This window comes from Fukomys damarensis, unplaced genomic scaffold (assembly GCF_012274545.1).
Source record: "Fukomys damarensis isolate Sample0158 unplaced genomic scaffold, DMR_v1.0_HiC HiC_scaffold_39, whole genome shotgun sequence".
NCBI classification, from domain to species: Eukaryota; Metazoa; Chordata; class Mammalia; order Rodentia; family Bathyergidae; genus Fukomys; species Fukomys damarensis.
Window position 1 is genome coordinate 15,622,670 of NW_022900951.1, and position 17,517 is coordinate 15,640,186.

The 17,517-nt window shown below is 39.7% G+C and overlaps 1 protein-coding gene across 9 annotated transcripts in view; it reads right to left on the reverse strand.

Moving 5' to 3' along the window:
• The window catches only part of Sh3kbp1 (SH3 domain containing kinase binding protein 1), a 346,801-nt gene that overhangs the window by 148,878 nt on the left and 180,406 nt on the right, over positions 1-17,517 (reverse strand). For 5 of the 9 annotated variants that reach the window (XM_010643666.3, XM_010643661.3, XM_010643665.3 and 2 more), the window contains 4 exons: positions 13,867-13,996; positions 13,266-13,322; positions 5,176-5,250; positions 1,429-1,634 (listed from right to left, as the gene is read on the reverse strand). In XM_010643666.3, coding sequence (XP_010641968.1) covers positions 1,429-1,634; positions 5,176-5,250; positions 13,266-13,322; positions 13,867-13,996 — 468 coding nt within the window. The remainder of the gene's footprint in view (positions 1-1,428; positions 1,635-5,175; positions 5,251-13,265; positions 13,323-13,866; positions 13,997-17,517) is intronic. The other 4 variants (XM_033760274.1, XM_010643662.3, XM_033760276.1 and 1 more) reach the window with 2 other exon arrangements.

Genomic DNA, 17,517 nt, shown 5'->3' on the forward strand with positions numbered 1-17,517 from the left:
AATATTTCATCTCATGAAAAATGAAAAACATTTAGAAGCCACTGATAAACCTGCATTAGAGATGTTGCTAATATCCCATCTCCCAATGCCACTGGCACAAACATCAAAGCAAAAGTTTCAGCACTAAATCAAATTAACAAACTTAAACACAGCACGAGTGTAGCCTATTATAATTTGGAAAATTCCAGAGAACTTATCAACTCCTAAGCAAAACTATGATGCTTAGAAGTGTACCACAGTAGACGTCATCACCAGCCACAAGCGATGATGGCTCCGAGTGTGTTGCCATGGCAACCGCGTACTCAGCAGCAACACAATGTCTGCCTCTTGCCAACCCAGAACCAGAGGCAGAAGAAAACAGCCAGCTTCCTGATGGGAACAATGCAGGGAATCCCAATGCAGGCTGTCTCCATCGTTCACACATGCAGGAGACTTCTTTTCAGTACTCTGAAATCATTTCCACCTAACTATTACAGAGAACTCATAATTTTTCTTTGTACTACAGAACCATAGTCAACACACCCGAGCCCAAAATATTACAGAAATGTATGGGGAAGGGGGTTGTTAGGGTCTGAAAAGCATCAGGGTCATGTGTTTAGCTGGGTCCAGGTATGAGCATTTTGGGGAAAGGGGATGGAGAAGTGCTGGGACATCTGAAAAGTCATCCTGAGAAATATTCCATAGAGAGGTGCCATAGTTGGAATCTGGAATGCCCTCCAAAGGCCCATACATTAAATGCTTGGTCCCAAGGTTGGTACTATTGGGAAGTGGCGGAGCCTTTGAGAGGTAGGGCTGTGTAGGAGGTCCTTAGCTCATCAGGGGTACATCCCTGAAGGAGATTGTAGGACCCTTTGCTTTTTCTCTCTCTCTCTTTGCTCTCTAGCTCATGCTGTGAGCAAATCTTGCCCCTCCATGCATGCCCACTGTAGCCCAAAGCTATGGGGCCAACCAGTGATGGACTGGAACCTCCAAAACGCTGAGCCAAAATAAGTTTTTTTCTCTTTATAGGTCGAGTATCTCAGGAAGGGAAGCAAGGCAAAGAGGAAGAAAAAAGAATTAATATTTGTTATGTACATGTACCGATTCCTCGAAGGAATGTAATCATTGTGTACAGTAAGTATGTACCAATAAAAATAAAAATGAAAAACTTATCTCAGGCAGTTTGTTATAGTGATAGAAAGCAGACTAACACAAGAGAAGATTAGTAAGAAAGAAAGCAACAAAACTAGAGCCTGCGCTTTGCAAGGGAACCCATTACCACAGAGAGAGAGAGAGAGAGAGCTAAAAGGAGAGAGGGAAAACAGCTAGTAAGTACATGAGAACACAAAAATCCTCAAGAGAGGCATCAGAAGTCTGAGGCCAAACCCCACAATATACTTTTGGATGTTTCACATTATGGTGAAATAAAACAGAAACTGTTGAACATACCTTTTCTATCGGCAGAAAGTCATTTTCTACTTCAATTGACCTTGGTCTCAGTTTGATTGGCTTGTCTTTGAAAATATCTCCAAAGCCCACTCCCTTAACTTTCTTGGGCTGGATGGCTGCAGCTGCCACTGTCCCATTGGCACCTTCGGACTTGGTACTGCTTGAATCACCCCCATCACTCTCGGAGCCTGTGGTCTCCCTTAAGCCTGTCAAGAGGGGGATGGGGAGAGAAAGAGCTTAGAAATCAGCCAGAGCCCTGAAGAACTTCATAGTCAACCAGGAGCCACCTCTCAATGTGTTACTGGGTAGAAGATAACTTGCACTGGGCTCCGGTATTTGGTGTGTGAAGTATGTTGAGTTTGGCTAGCTCTGAGTTTTGTTTCATCTCCTTACCCCAGCCTTTAGTTTAAACAGTAAATCAAAATAACTTTTCAGAAAATCTAATTACAGATCTCTGTGCCTATGGCATTTCACTCGTCTTCAGCTGGAGCATGCTTTCAATCCAAATTTGTGTGACCATAAACTGCAATGACAACCCTCCCCACTCCCTTCCTCACCTCCCCACCCAGTCAGTACCATATACCATACCTCCAATCACTCTGACTCATGTCAATTAGCAATTAGCATTGAAAGTAACATTCCTAAAGGAAAGCTGTAAAGCTAAAAGCGATTTAAACAAATTATCAATTAAAGAAACCACACACAATTATTAGCGTCAAAGAATTAAACCTCGTTGGATGGCTTCACAAGGAATAAATGCATGCAGACATGTTTCTGTAGGAAAGCATTAAACCAAACTTGACAGTAAGACAGCTTCACTAGCAAGATGATGGTGTTGCTTTTTTAAAGAGGGAATGAAAGCTGCCCTCCCAGAAACCAGAATCTTCCAATTCTATGGTTCTTCTTCCCTCCTTTAACAGCATCATCTTTCCAAAGTTGAGTTCCTTTTCAAAGAAGAACAGTGGGGAAAGGATACTCTTCCTTTGATCTCTTGTGGCATGTGTTGGGAGGCATAAAATAATTATCAGTTAGACAATATGGATACTTACCTCCCCAAATTCTTTTATCCCCAGGCTCTGCATATAATCATATTCCTAAAAGGAAGAGCCTATGCATGTCTAGTTAATTTCTAGGTATACATTCTTCCTTTGATGGTCAGTATATCAAATATGCCATCAAACGGTAGGATTCAAAGGGTATTTTATGGATACTAAATTCTGTCATTAAACTATTTCTCAAAGCCCCTAGGTGTGTAGGGCAGTTCCTGACCATTTACTACATATCTCCTGATAATAACAATGCTCTTGGGGTGAAAGTATGTAATCAAATTTTGTTCTCTATTAGCCAATCATGCATTATCTTCCTATAGGTCAGGTGACCTCCTAGTCCATAAGAATGATACACTAAATAATTGCTCACATAAAATATCATAAAATGCTGTAGTAATTATATCTGAAGCCTCAGTGCAGCAAGAAACTATTAAATGAAAACAGATAAAATATACGAAGGTCTCTATAAATTGCTAACAAGTTTCAAAATCAAATCCTTAAAACAGTGGTTTCCTTTGTTGTTTCTGCTGTTTTCCATAAAAGGGTATTTCTAAGCCAAAAAGGGTGGGGAGGAGGAAGGTCCCTGGGGAACATTTTAAATTTACTGAAGAACAGCATTTGTGAGCAAGAACAGAGGACAGAACAATGAGGAGCAGCCTACAATCAGGGGGTCAGCTGCTCCTCCCAGGACTGGGTTTGAGTATGCAAACATGGAGAAGTCCCTGGACTAAGCTATCCATCCGTGTGTTTATCTGTTCATTGTTTTTGGAAATATCTTTGCTGGAGATTTAATTTTGGAGTCTAAATGTTGTGTTATTTCCCCTTTAATATGTCCTCATTTTGCTGTATGTATTATTTCTATGCGGTAAGTGGCTCGTATATTCTTTTCTGGTTTGGAAAGAACCATTTGAGGGTGAAGTTTCAAAATGGTTAGTGGGAAGAAACCATCACCATCCCCCTCCCTCCTCCGACTACCACCACTACCCTTACCATCACCACCAGAAGGCAGCAGGACAAATGGATTAGAGAAAGTATGTTTTAGTTCTTCAGAGAAAAGAATTCAAGGGTTCTGTCATTTTCCATAGCTAGAATCATAATATTTTCAACCACTGCCATCCTAAATTTACTTAGCTTCCAGTTTTAGGGTTTTGCTGCCTTCAGGCTTATCATAATAACTTTATATTAAGCACTGTGAGAAATACTCTACATTATACTGAGAGAGACTGCACAGTCATTCAACCACACAAGCATGACCTGGGAAGGAAACACACGGCAGATTTTTCTTCCAGAAATTTTGGCTGCCTGAGTCATTTTGAAGTATGTAAATTAAATAGCTAAATACCTGCAATGGCGAAAAACTCAAAATCAAGTTCCTTCCCTTTGGAAGGAAAGAAAAGTAAATTCAGTTTCCCATTTGTTTGGTGCTGTCTTTCTCTACTGGTGTCTGTCACACACACTGCCCCCGTAAGATGTTTCCTTGTCATACCCAGAGGCCATTCTGATGACACTCTTGGGCAGTGCAACCCAGAGAGTGGAGGGTGGACTGAGGCCAGTTTACGAAGGGCTTTTTACTAATATATGATGAGATGAGTGCAAAAAGTGTTCATGTTTGAAAATGACTTTTGCATTTTAGCAGTGTGCGGTGGTGTGACTTCCAGACATGTGGCCAGTAGCTGCACCTAGGTCGGCAGGGCACAGGCCAATCCAGTCACTGTTCAATTCCCTTGGTAGCATACTGCATGTGTAATACAGTCAGCAGAAGAACCATGCATCTGTCTAAGGTGGAACAGAAAAAAACATAAACTTCACCCAGATAGTTTGTAAAGCATGGTTTTGGTATTCATGTCTGAACCTTCTCTTTCATCATGCCTGTGTACCCGTGTAAGTATGCATACATGTATAGGAACACTAAGGTGGATGCTCTTCCTGCAAAGTTTAAAACTCCTCAAATGGGCTCGGTAACTGCGCACTTTCGTGTAATTTCCCCTACTCTTCCAGCACTGATAAGAGCCATTCTTAATTGCTTTAATTTAACACACACGTATCTGTTCCTGCTTACTATTTAGCAGGAACTGTTCTAAGGGCATCATGGGATTAATTTATCCATCTCCTTCCCCTCAACTTTTGGCAGCCTTATTTCACAACACAAAAGGCTACAAATTGGTCCTACCAAAAGAAGTCTGCCGTGTGGTGATTAGCTGAATGAGCAAAGCAAAACACCATTTCTGGCATGGACTTTCATGCCAAAATCTTATTTCTTTGAACCACGCCATGGCGAAATGGTTTATTAGTTTCCAGTGACCCTCTCGGAAAAAACAATAACCATGAGAGGTTGATGTCTCAGCTGGAAGCCATCTTTAACCACCCCATAAGCTCACAGATATTGGTACAAATACATGTGCCATGACAAACACTGCTTCTCCCTCTCTGCACGCCTGGTTCATGCACGCATGTCATATACATGGCAAAGGCAGAAAGCAAACAAGAAAGCGCCAGGGGCTAGTGGTGGGAATGCTCTTATAGCACACACCAAGGAGATGACACTTATCATAGGTAAATAAGTCCATATCCTTGGATTCGAAATTCACACAGACACGTGGCATAAGCATGAGCAGCTCAGGAGGGGGCAGCTGCATCAAAAAATAAAAGTATCCATATCTTATCTTTACAATTGCTTCCTGCTGTTAAGGTCACTCACTGTAATAGCGTCTGTGGCCCTCCGTCTTTCCCGGTGCAGCTCGGTACAGAATTGTCCCTTCAAAGGTAGTCTTTCCTGACAGTGAATGAGAGAAGAGAAGGGGAGAGAAAAACAAGAGAGGGGGAAGGGGAAGCAAATGATGGCAAAAGAAGGAAGAGGGAAAGTCTTTAACTGAACTTGCCTTCAATGAATCCACGGCAAGAGCTTCATCCGCACAATTAATTAGAGACCCATTAGGCAGAATTTAAGAATGTTACAGAATGAGCCCAAAGTCCCCATGCAGCCACAATGGCAAAGAACACCCAGAACTGGATTTCTCTGCAAAAGACTGGCATGCATATTGTGCCACGTTAAAACCTGGAAGCCATTTCAGTATTGTAACTGAAGAATAGGAAAACCTCAATTAACTACAGGCAATCTGATTCATTGAACGCTTCACTAACTTGATGGTGCAGCACCATCTTCTCTTTGGAAAGCATGACCTAAATATAATACTGATCTAGGTCCATTATCCTTTATCTTTACCCCAGGGCCCCAGGTGACAGGAACTCGTACTTAAGCCTCAAGATTTTAAACAAGACACAGAATTCTCTTTAAAAGATTTTAGGGCTGGGGGCATAGCTCAGAGGTAATACCTTGACCTAGCATACACGAGGCCCTGGGGTTGATGCCCAGCACCATAAACATAAATAAATAAAAAATTTGTCATTCTCAGTACATTTAAGTATGAAAATGTATTAATATAGTATAGGGGAGGTTTCACCAATGAGATTTGCAAGCAATACTGGCATCCATATCAATGTAGGGAAATTTCTGCTTAGCCCTGACAACACTAGAAGGCCCTATATATTTCTTGAAGCATCTTAATTGAGGTTTTGCCATATCAGTTAAGAGACTGTATTTAAGCATGAGGACATAGGACTCACTCGATGTCAAGTGTCAATTTTTTGTTACAAATAAAAGTTATCAATATCATAAGACTGAACACATGGCCAAAGCCCAAATATCTTTCAAACCACAAGTAAGTACACAGAATATGCACACACTGCCCCATTTTGAGTTTACTCATACCCACCCACCAACACACACAAACACACACAGGCCATATAGAAAGTACCACAGGCAGATAAAATAATTTGTTAACGATAAATTCAATTAATAAATGCATTACTTGAGAAATACATTCTACTGTGGCTTGTGAATTAAATACTCAAACTGCAGGCCAGTCATAATAAGTGAGGGGTGAAAAAGGTAGGCTATATTTACAAAGAGAGGGAACAACAGAAAGGGAAGAGTACAACTTGTCTCCATATAAACATGGGAAAACCAAGCCGGGTGTTGTGGTAAATGTCTATAATCCCAGTGCTGTGGGAGGCTTAGGCAGAGGATTCCAATTTTGAGCCCATCCTGGGCAACTTAGGGACTTAGTGAGACCCTGTCTCAAAAAAAGAAAAAGAATTTTACAAAGTCGGGGATGTAGATCCATATGAAGGCCCTAGGTTCGATCCATAGTGCCATTAAAAGGGGGGTGGTGGAAATCACGGTGTCAGTCTCAACCTTGTCACTTAAATGGAGTCAGATATTTCCAATTTTTGTGTCACACAGGCATGGTGGTATACCCTTAATTTGAAGTCCGCCCTTCTTGGCAAATGTGCTACAACCAATGAAAGCAAAAACCTAGGCATTCAAATTACTGGCTAACTAGAGAAGCAACAAACTGTTTTAAATGTTCTTGTTAGACTTGCTGCTCTTGAAAATGTAGATGAAAAAAGCATAGCAAGACCATAATGTTAAGTGCAGTAAATGAGACACAAACTTAAATATCACATGGTTTCTCTTATATGAGAAAACCAAACTATAAATAAAGAGCAAAATAAAAGATAATAGGAAGTAGTAAGACATATCTTTCTCTAATGGAAAGGGGATTAAGGGATGGAGGAGGGGAGAGTAAGTGTAGGGAATAAAAAGAATTAAGATGCATTATGTACATATACCAACTCTCCATGATGAATGTAATCATTATATACTGTAAACATGGACTAATGTATATTTTTTTAAAAGCTGCACAAGTTAATACTGGTTTTTATTCGAGCAAATTTTCACTCTACTTAACTTCAGTGATTAAGTCAACTTTACACCTAAGGAACATAGCCGTTTTGTGAGCTAAACCCTCTAAAATCTAACAGCAGCAGTCCTCTCCATGTCATAAAAAGTAAGTGTAGGGGAAAAACAAACTATTTTGGCAATGTTCCTCCAAGTACAACAGAACTTCCATGTGTCCTTCTACAGGATCAAGTCTGCGAATCCCTAAGGTAGACCAGGGCCCTGATTCTCTGAATTATTAAACCTGTCTACAGGGTTTCCCTGTCTACTGGTAGCAAGGATCTGGACTGGAGCCCAGGCTGGCTGAGGACACACAGGCTTTCTATCTGAACAGCCAGCGTGAGTCAGGCAACTGAAAAGATAATTGTGAATATGAGTGAGGTTTACTGTCACTATTAAGTATCAGTACATGAAGGCAGCAAACATTATTGGAGGAAGAATTTAAAAATTCAAACATAAAATCATGCACTTATGCTAGCACCTAACTTTTCCTGAAACTCTGCATTTTCCATTTGCTGACTGATCTTCATTGCTGGTAGAAAATTTATCAGTCACAAAACAAATGTAATTAAATACTGAAAAGAAAAAGGTGTTGTGATGTCTCGGAATAGTTTCTCAACCTAGTTTTTGTTTTCATAAGCAAGGGCCATTGAGAAATTAAATTTTTATAGTTGATGAAAGAACATTTTTGTATATAGTAGTGTGCTTTAAAAAGCCACCTTCATCTTTGCTGTAGCTTGACATGTCACTAATATATCAGAACCTAAACTTTTTAATGTAAGGAATTAGGAAAATGAAAAATTAAATTCAAATGGAAAACCTAAGTTTATTAATGGTTATATAAAGAATATGTAAACTTTTTCCCTCCAGAGATTATGGGAAATAAAAATACTCCTGTAGCTATATGATTTTTTTTTGGAGGCAGGGTCTTGCTATGTAATTCAGGCTGGCCTTAAACTCACTATGTAGCCCAGGCTGGCCTCAAACTCACAGCAATCCTCCTGCCTCAGCCTCCTGAGTGCTGGGGTTATAGGCATCTGCCACCATGCCCAACTTACATGACTTTTTAAAACACAGAAATATTTTTAGTTTTACAACAATTATTTGAAATTAAGTAATATCAAAAACATGTTAAAATGGAAGATGCACTTAAATCTTAAACGTGAGACAACATATCTGTAAAATTAAAATTGGACAAGGTTCATACCTGGATTTCTTTCTTTTTTTTTTGCCACTAAGACCAAATAAATCTGATAGGCACAGGATACTCTGTGATTATAACATTCAATGATTATCTCTATTTCACATTAGTCAGTAATACATGTGCGAAATTATGAATCAAAGGCAATTAATTAATTATGGTCTGTGATAATAAGAAATAAGCTCAACTTTAGCCAGGTTTGAAATTTGTCAAGATACTCAGTGAAAGATGACCCGTTTGTATAACAGAGGCAACACCAGAGTGTGTGTAGAAAAACTGTGGGTTGTTTTGGCCTCCTCACTCATAAGCCAGGCCACATCAGAGACTTAATTACATTAGGCCTGAGTCTTGTCATCTGACAACAGGTTGAATGACCTCTAAATTCCTCTCTACCCCTAAAAACCCGAGACACTGCCTGCACTGCTTACACAAACACTTGAATATTTCAGTTTTTAAAAGCTTGATTTGCTAAACACCTTTTGGTGGGGGAGTGACTACTGATCGAATACACACCTATTTCACTTTTTAAAAAAAATCTTGGCTCATGCCACTTTGTAAGCCCTGAGTGAGTAGGTCCAGGTGACAATCATCAATGGTCACTAATATTCAAAAGGAATTACACCCAGACATCATAAGCACCCAGTGGACTATCCTTCACCAGCCAACCAGAAGATTTGCAAAAATATATGTATGTGTATATGTGTATATTTCTACGTGTATCTCAAGCCTTTGTCCATTCAAGTCCCTGGACCTACTTATTAATTCATAGAAACACAGATTAAATGACACTGCAGAGATCAAATGAGCACAGGCTGGACTGTGAGGAACTAATGAATAAAGGAGTTCAGTTTCTTGCATGGAAAAAAAGGAGATAAGAAGGAGAAAGCTAGAGATTCAAAGAAATCCAAGACAATGCAACTAATCACCATGTAATATTCCTTATTTGGATTCTGATTCACACTAACAAATTGCATCCCAAAGGAGAACACTTAAGGGAAAGTGAACGCTGACCGTATGTTTAATTATTTTAAGGAATTACCACAATTTTGTGTGCATGTGGTAATGGTATTCTAAGTTACCCTTTTATCGACACATTGAAATATTTATGTATGAAATTATATATTACCTGAAATTTCCTACAAGATAACACAGGAGAGGAATGTATAAGGCTAAAATTTTAACAACTGACCATAGGGCAGTGATGGCAAACCTTTAAGAGATGAGTGCCTAAAGTGCAAAAAAACCAACTCATACATTAATATTTTTGTCTTAAAAGGAAAACAAATAACGTATGTGCCATAGGTTTACCACCATTGCCATACAGTGATAACTGCTAAAGTTGGGTGATCAGTACATGTGGGTTAATTATATTATTCCTTTCTGGTTTGTTTGTTTGTTTTTTGTTTTGAGACAGGGTCACACTATGTAATTCAGGCTAGCCTCGAACTCACTATATAGCTCAAGCTGACCTTGAACTCAAAGTGATCCTCCTGCCTCAGCCTTCTGAGTGCTGGGATTAAGGAGTGTACCACCACAACTGGCTACTATACTACTCTTACTTTTGCATATGTTAAAGTTTTCTATAATAAAAAGTTTTTTAAAATCTTTTTGAAAAACTACTTTTTAGGTTTTTTAAGTTCTGTGGATGGTAAAGATGTTTTCAAATTTAAATATGCATCAAGACTATCAGTTTTCTTCTTTGAGGTAAAATGCTTAAACCAAAATATCAACCAATCTAATTGTTGGAATTCTTTTCTTGGTAGAATGGATTGCCCTAAGAAAAGATCTATGAAAGTTTAGACATTTCCATAACCAAATTCTATATGGAAAAAATACATCAGAGTAAGAAAAAAAAAAAACAAGTTCCAGAAATTTTAACCTGTCAGTCAAAGATTAAAATGTATCCTTACAGTAATAAAGAATTAATTAGGCACTTATTAAATATCACTGTGTGGCAAGCAGTCATGGTACACTTCTTTATAAAACTAATGTCAATGTTTTTTCTATCACATTCATCCATTAGTATACACAATTCAATAACTATCTCAAGTACTTTCCTAAGTAGAAATGTGAACTATATAAATACCAAATAAGCATGCGTATATACAGAAGTAGGTGTGTGTGTGTGTGTGTGGAACAAAGAAATGTACAAGGACTTGATGTACATAAGATTCTCTTCATACTAGGATACAGATTTTACCTGTTTTAAAATTCACCCTAATATCTGGTAGCACTGAAATTAGATGTTTATATGATGTCACAGTGATCTCTAAAAATTACCAATATGGTACAAATATTGGAATTTAACGTACCCCCAGAGTTACGTATTAATTAAACATTGTCTGGAAAATCTAACTGCAGTTTACAAAGAATATTAAATGGTCTGGTCTAACAAAAACTAAGTAAATTTTAGCTCATACCAGAGAAAAGGCTACATATCTTTTGTACATTATATTTTGCACTTTTCAGCTTTAAGACAAAAGTAAACATATATTTGCTGTAATTTTGCGATATTATCATTGGGGGAAGCTTGGTAAAATGTACATGGGCCCCCCCTGTACAGTTTTATGTTTATTTTTACAACTTTCTATGAATCTATAATTTCAAAACAAATAGGTTTTTTTCAAACAAGCAGAGTACATTGGAACTATTAAAGCTATTCTTCAGCAATAAAGAATAAGCAGATTCATTCTAAAACTAAGGGTTCTACTCAGACACATCCTACCAGTATACATAATTTCTGCAGGCAATTTGATTATATAATCTTTAACATAATCAGACGCTGCAGCAAAGCCAGATTATAAGTGGCCACTAAAAATCTTGTCCAAACACTAAGAGATGCTATTTCTCTTTCAAGGGATGATTTTAATTTGGCAGGTTATACGGACACAATTCTCAAACCTGCTCTTCTTGAAACCTTTGTGGTCACCTCCATCCCCATACAGCCATGGGCCTGGACTCTGCCTTTATATCCACCCTTCCTGAAAGCACCAGGGACACTTTATTGAACTTCTGGGAATTTACGTGCACCCTTTCTACAAGGTGAGCTTACTGAGGGGAAATGTCCTGTCTGATTTGATTCTGTATCTTCAGTGTCTTGGACAGTGTCTCAGTAACAACAGGGGTACAGCAAAGATTGAGTGAAAGAATAGGAGGAGGAAAGAAGGAAGATAAGGAAGAAAGATGGAAGAATGGATATAGACAGATGGAGCAATGGGCCCCTCTTTTCCTTAGCTATACATACAGAAAAGTCACGTTTTTATCAGAAGCAGCCATTTTTGTTAGATCAGGCCTTTCCAAGGACCTCAAAGTCTCTTCAACAATGAACAGATTCCATGGACTAAACATGGCTTCTGAAATTACTGGGATCTTCTGTCCTGAAATGAAAGGCTGTTAATTAATTGAATGAATGCTAGAAGCATATGAAGCAAGGCCAGAAGGTTGAGAAGACCATTGTACTCAGCCTCCTAATCCTCCTGTACCAGGAATTCGAACACTATGTCCTTTGAGCTGAGAATTCAGGCCGGCTCAGCTGTCTATATTATTGACTGGCAATGGTTAGGGGACAGTTTGCTTCATGAGGTCTAAATCCACAGGTGGTATTTGTCTTGATCTTCCAACCGGAGAGCATAGCTAAGATAATAGGACCCTAAGAGGTCAAGGTTCTCCCAGTGAGGTTGTCTAATCTTTCTCCAGATTTCCTTCTCTGCATCAGTAGAAGAATCTCAAAGCAATTTTCCAATACAGTCATGATGCTTCCATACTATAGCATGAATGAGTGAGCAAACAGCTTCCAAGCAGTTGAACGCTAACTGATTACATCCCAACAGTTTAATTTGACAGTCTATCTTAACAAAGGCTACCATTTATTGAGGACCTTCTATGGGTGGTATATATATACTGCCGTTGGAACTCATAATGCATCTCCTCATGAAAATAAACTCATAATGACTCAATTTGGTTCTCCATCCATCCAAAAAAGCACATTTAACCCACAATGTCCCTAAGGCATGGCATTGTTTTTAAGAGACCTACTTATCAAGTATGACACTACTACAGTGTACAAAAGAAGACAACAGGGCAGCTTAGAATTCTAATGTGATTAGAGGAGCAATAGCAACTTTTGGGGCCATTCTCATTAGTTGGGCCAAGTTACTAGAAAAACCTCCTCTCCCAAGTAGAGGAGCAATAGCAACTTTCGGGGCCATTCTCATTAGCTGGGCCAAGTTACTAGAAAAACCTCCTGTCCCAAGTCAGAATACAGCAAGGAGATTCAAAATCCCTTCCTAGTCCTTCCAATTATTTACTCTAGGGTGGAAAAGAGTTCAAGTTAGGAAGATCCCAGGATTTGGCAGTAAAGGCAAATGTACTGCCTAAGCCAATGAGGCAACTAGGACTATATGATGCAGAGCCACTGAGATACTAACCAAAGGAGGTTCCCTGAGTACTTCTTTAGAAAAGGCTTTACTTCCAAATCAGGCATTTGTCCAATCATGCTACTGGTTAAATAAGAGACACCAAACCAACATAAGAACATCACTCAAGTCAGATTTTTCCACATGGAAAAGGAAGACATTTAAGAATTAGCTTGGCAAAACTGAGCTGTCTTCCTCTTAACAAGAAGGAAAGTGAGCAACACCAGGTAGTGCCACACCACTATGACAGAGTCGAGCCTCCTACAACATTCACACCCATGACCTTGGCTCAACACAGCACGAGATAAACACAGACACCCATGTGGGAAGTTGGGTTAGCGACTGGGAGAACAAAGCTTCCCGGTCCTGACCTTTTGCTCCATGAGCTGGGAAAGGCAGCAGAGAAACTGGAGGGAGACCTTCAGGCCCTGGAGAAAGAAAGACCTGACGTTCGTTCTCACCATCACAGAAGGAAACACATGCTCACCCAAGGTGGGGTTTGGACTTTCGGTTGTCTTGTCATACTGTTAAGGGAAGTGGCATGTACTTATGTTGTGCACAGCACTTCTCACCACCAACATGTTTTTTTTTTCTTTCTGTTGTTGTGTTTCTTCTCCAAGTTCCTCGAGGGATGCTAAGAAATACTGACAATCTCATTGGTTCATTTAAAAATAATTATGAACTTACAGTAAATGATATTCTAAAAGTGTATGGAGGAACAGCTGATGGGCTACCAATAACTGCTGAGGGCTAGTAGTTTCATCTATTCAGAGATGTACAGAATGTGTGGCTGCAAGTCACACCTTTACAGTGATAAACTTACCCAACCACAGTGGGTTAAGGTAGTACAGCCAAGAAAATAGTCACGCCCTGCTGGCATATGACATGGTAACAGAAGAAAGGGTGGAGCAGAGACCAGTGGTCACCCTTTCCCCACCCGGTTTTCCTGTTCAGTAAGGTGGGCTTCCTTACTTGACTTGGACAGCTGCTCATCCTGGGAAATGCCGAGCTCATCTGATTCCCCCGACAGCTCCTTGATGAAGTTGGATGGAAACATTCCAGTTTTCCCATTGAGAACACCTTCCCACCATCCTTCCTCTACCTGCACAGGTGCAAAGAGAACAAAGACATAAGTTCAGATAAGACATGGCTATACCCAGTTCTGCTTCCCATTTGTATGGTGTGGAGTAACCAGAAAGCAGGCCACATACTCTTGAGATTCTGACTAAGGGTGGGTGGAGGTTAACCTGGGATCCACAAACATAATGGACAAAAATTAACACTTCATTTTTATTATCTTCTAATTGAAATTTAACATTTCCTTTATTATGAATGTGTAACTAATATAGATCAGTATCAGAGGAACCTATGACTTATCACCATACAAATAACAGATATTTTCACATCACATCATAGATGCTATGGGTACCTCAGAATATTCACTGTGCTTACTGTTACTTTGAAATGGTGGAATATATTATTACGCCTACTGGAAGACCTTTGTTATTTAATGTGTTAGTAAGGAAACAGATTACTATTTCAAAATCTGCTTTTAAATTAGTTTGATAATTACTTCAATATAAATAGTTCCCTTTGTAATCCTATGTGTTTGACTTTATGCATTTAAAATTATTATTTAAAAACAGAGTTTTCCCAGAATATCAAAACTAGACAGTTTAACAAAAAACAGTTAAGAATCCACGGGATAAGAAGTAAATTAGAATGAGAAGGATTTTCTGGTTTCTAAATGACGCTAGAATGAAAGGGAAGGGATGAAAGGTGTGGAAGGCATGGAGAGTAGAGTCAGCTGAGTAGCGAGTGGGGGGTAGTGAGAATGGACAAGGCGGATTTAAACTGAGGCCATCTGAAGTATGAGCTGGCCTTGAATGGTCAATTAGCTGAGACAAATGAGAAAAGGGTTTTTTAAAAAAATCCCAATATTTTGTGATAGAACAGCAGAAACTAGAATAGCAAGTTGGCTTCCTGGAAGAAAAGAAGGTCATTTTAAGAACAAGTAAATATTAAATTCCCAATGTGATATGGAATGATAGAGGCCTAGGAACTTTGGGATTTTTTTCTTACTCTGTGCATATATTACCAGCCCAAATCAATAAATACAATTTGAGAGCTAAAATAATTCCAACAGACAAAAAAGGAAATTAAAATCAGAAGCCTAGCTCAAATATTACCTAAAATTTAGCAGTTGAGCAATCTTAGTCTAATTTTTCCTGTCAAAATGAACCTCACTTTTCCGACCTGTACAATGCAGATAGATAACACATGCCATAGTTGGCATATTTAGGCAGGATCTAGATGCATGTTAGAGGTACAGTATATGCATTATGGTTCTACTCTAGGGGCTGGAGACAATCTACCAAGAGAAAAAGCTACAACTAAAATACTGGCAATGCAAGGTAAACAGACTTAGTACAAACCAAATTTATCACACAAAGTAGAGCTCATTAAGAACTGGGATGTTAAAGGAAGGTTTTGAGAAAAGGTAAGGTAGATTTTTAACAAAGCAGACATGATAACTATGATTAGGGGAGGGGGCATAAAAGCCATTCCAGAGAGAGGGAGCTGAAGAAGCCCGTGGAATGGAGACAACCAGAAGAACATGTTTAGAGCATTTGTTAGGGAACTCACAGGATAGACTTGCAGAGAGGCGATTACATTTTCATGACCACAAAATCTTCAGGAAGAATGCAGACAACAGCATCCATACACGACTGTCCCAATGACTATTCAATACCAATCCATGGGGGATTTCTCAGCATTTCCATTGAAATCATTCCATATTTCTATGCCAACTCAACTAATATGTATTATTCTTTCAAGGAGATTTTTATAGGATTAAGATAGGAAGATTCGCTACGAGCCTGAATATCAATAGTCACAGGATTTGTAGCATGGGATCCTTTCTGCTAGTGCTGAATAAGAAACCATAAAATGACCTTCTTCCTAACAGGAATCACAGGGCAGGAGAGGAAAACAAAGGACATGAAGCACAAATGAGTGATTTGCGTCATAATCTCTGGCTGTGCAGGGCAGCTGGACCAATTACACGCCATTCAGTGAGAAGATGTTCCCAGTAATATGCAGCTCCAGCCCAAAATCTCTCAGGCAAGCAATCCTGATATGTAGGGTCAGCAGACTGCCTGCTGGGCAAACAGGGATGTCTTCACCTTACCACACCCCCAGATGCCTGTATCACTGTCACAGCACAGTCTGAGAGGAATGGCATATGGATAGTGACAGAGGTCTATCATTAGCCACACCATAAGTAGAGAGGCAGACAGTAAAACCACTGTTCATTCCTGGGGGACATATTTCCATCATGGGCACAATGGGCACAAGGCATGTTTCTCTGCAAGCTGAATCCTTTTGGAGGAGTAATGAGAGCTGTTGTGTAGTATTTCTTCCTACAGCTGTTGCTTTGGTCTCAAGATTGAACCTGGAGATGTGAGAAAAATGATCCTCACTCCCATATTCTCTCTTCAGAGCTATTCTAGATCAACTCCTTGCATAAGGACAAAGACACTAACATCTGAGTGATTACATTCTTTCATTTCTTCTAAGAGTAAAGCATAGTGCTTCACAGTCAATGAATGAATGGCGGGAAAATCACTGGGAAAAATCCTCCACAGGGGCCAATCAAACCTTGATTCCTCCAAAAATGATTTTTCCTTCCTGTGAGGACCAGAAGGGACCAAAAGAGCCTAACTATATCGGCCACTGTTCTTAATTAGGTTGTTCCATACTGAGGCCTATGCGGCCCTCCCAGCGCCATCAGTTTCACCTGTGTTTAATGAGCATTTACCTTGTACTGTACCTCAGTACTTTGTACCTCAGATTCACTGGTGAATGAAACAGATAAACAGCTATCCTCTAGAAGCTCCCATAACAAAAGCAAGGAACGTGCAGAGACTGTATGCCTCCTGCTTAGAAATAAAGCTAGCTTATGCTGATGTTTCATTTAAAGAAAGGAAAAAAAAAAACCACTTCCCTTTGAAATAAAAGCAGGGATTATGAATGCCACCAGGGGCTTACAATTTCTGCCCCAAGTAATACAAGGGAGCAGGTGTCCACCCTCTCCCTATACCCACCAGTCCCCATCCATAAACAGTCTTCTGCAGGCCCTCTGTGGCCAGCCTGGTCACATCTGCGGCCCACGTCTTCACCCCAACAGTAAACCCTGCCTTTGGTCCAGACCTTGGAGCACGGCAGCTTCCACCTGGTGGTGTTTGAGAAAGGCCAAGTAAAATCACCTACATAGCTTATATCCCAGGGCCAACCAATTCCCATGCATTTACAATCAACAGCATCTAAATGGGCTCTGGGTCAAGGAAGTGGTTTCTACATCTCAGCCCTGTTGGAAGCTGAGAAAACACCTAGGTGAATTTCAACCCCCCCACCCTACTGGGCAAATATTATCTACATTTTTAAGGTAGGAAAGAGATGTCTAGAAATTAAAAGATGGTATGTTTCCTGTGGCTACCTACCTATTTGGAGCAGCCCCTGTTTATCATCCCTGAAGTGTTTTACTTTCAACTACACTGGGAAGAAAACTAGGGGCTTACCGAACCTAAAATCTACCTGAGGGCTCAAGTAGCCAGACAGAAA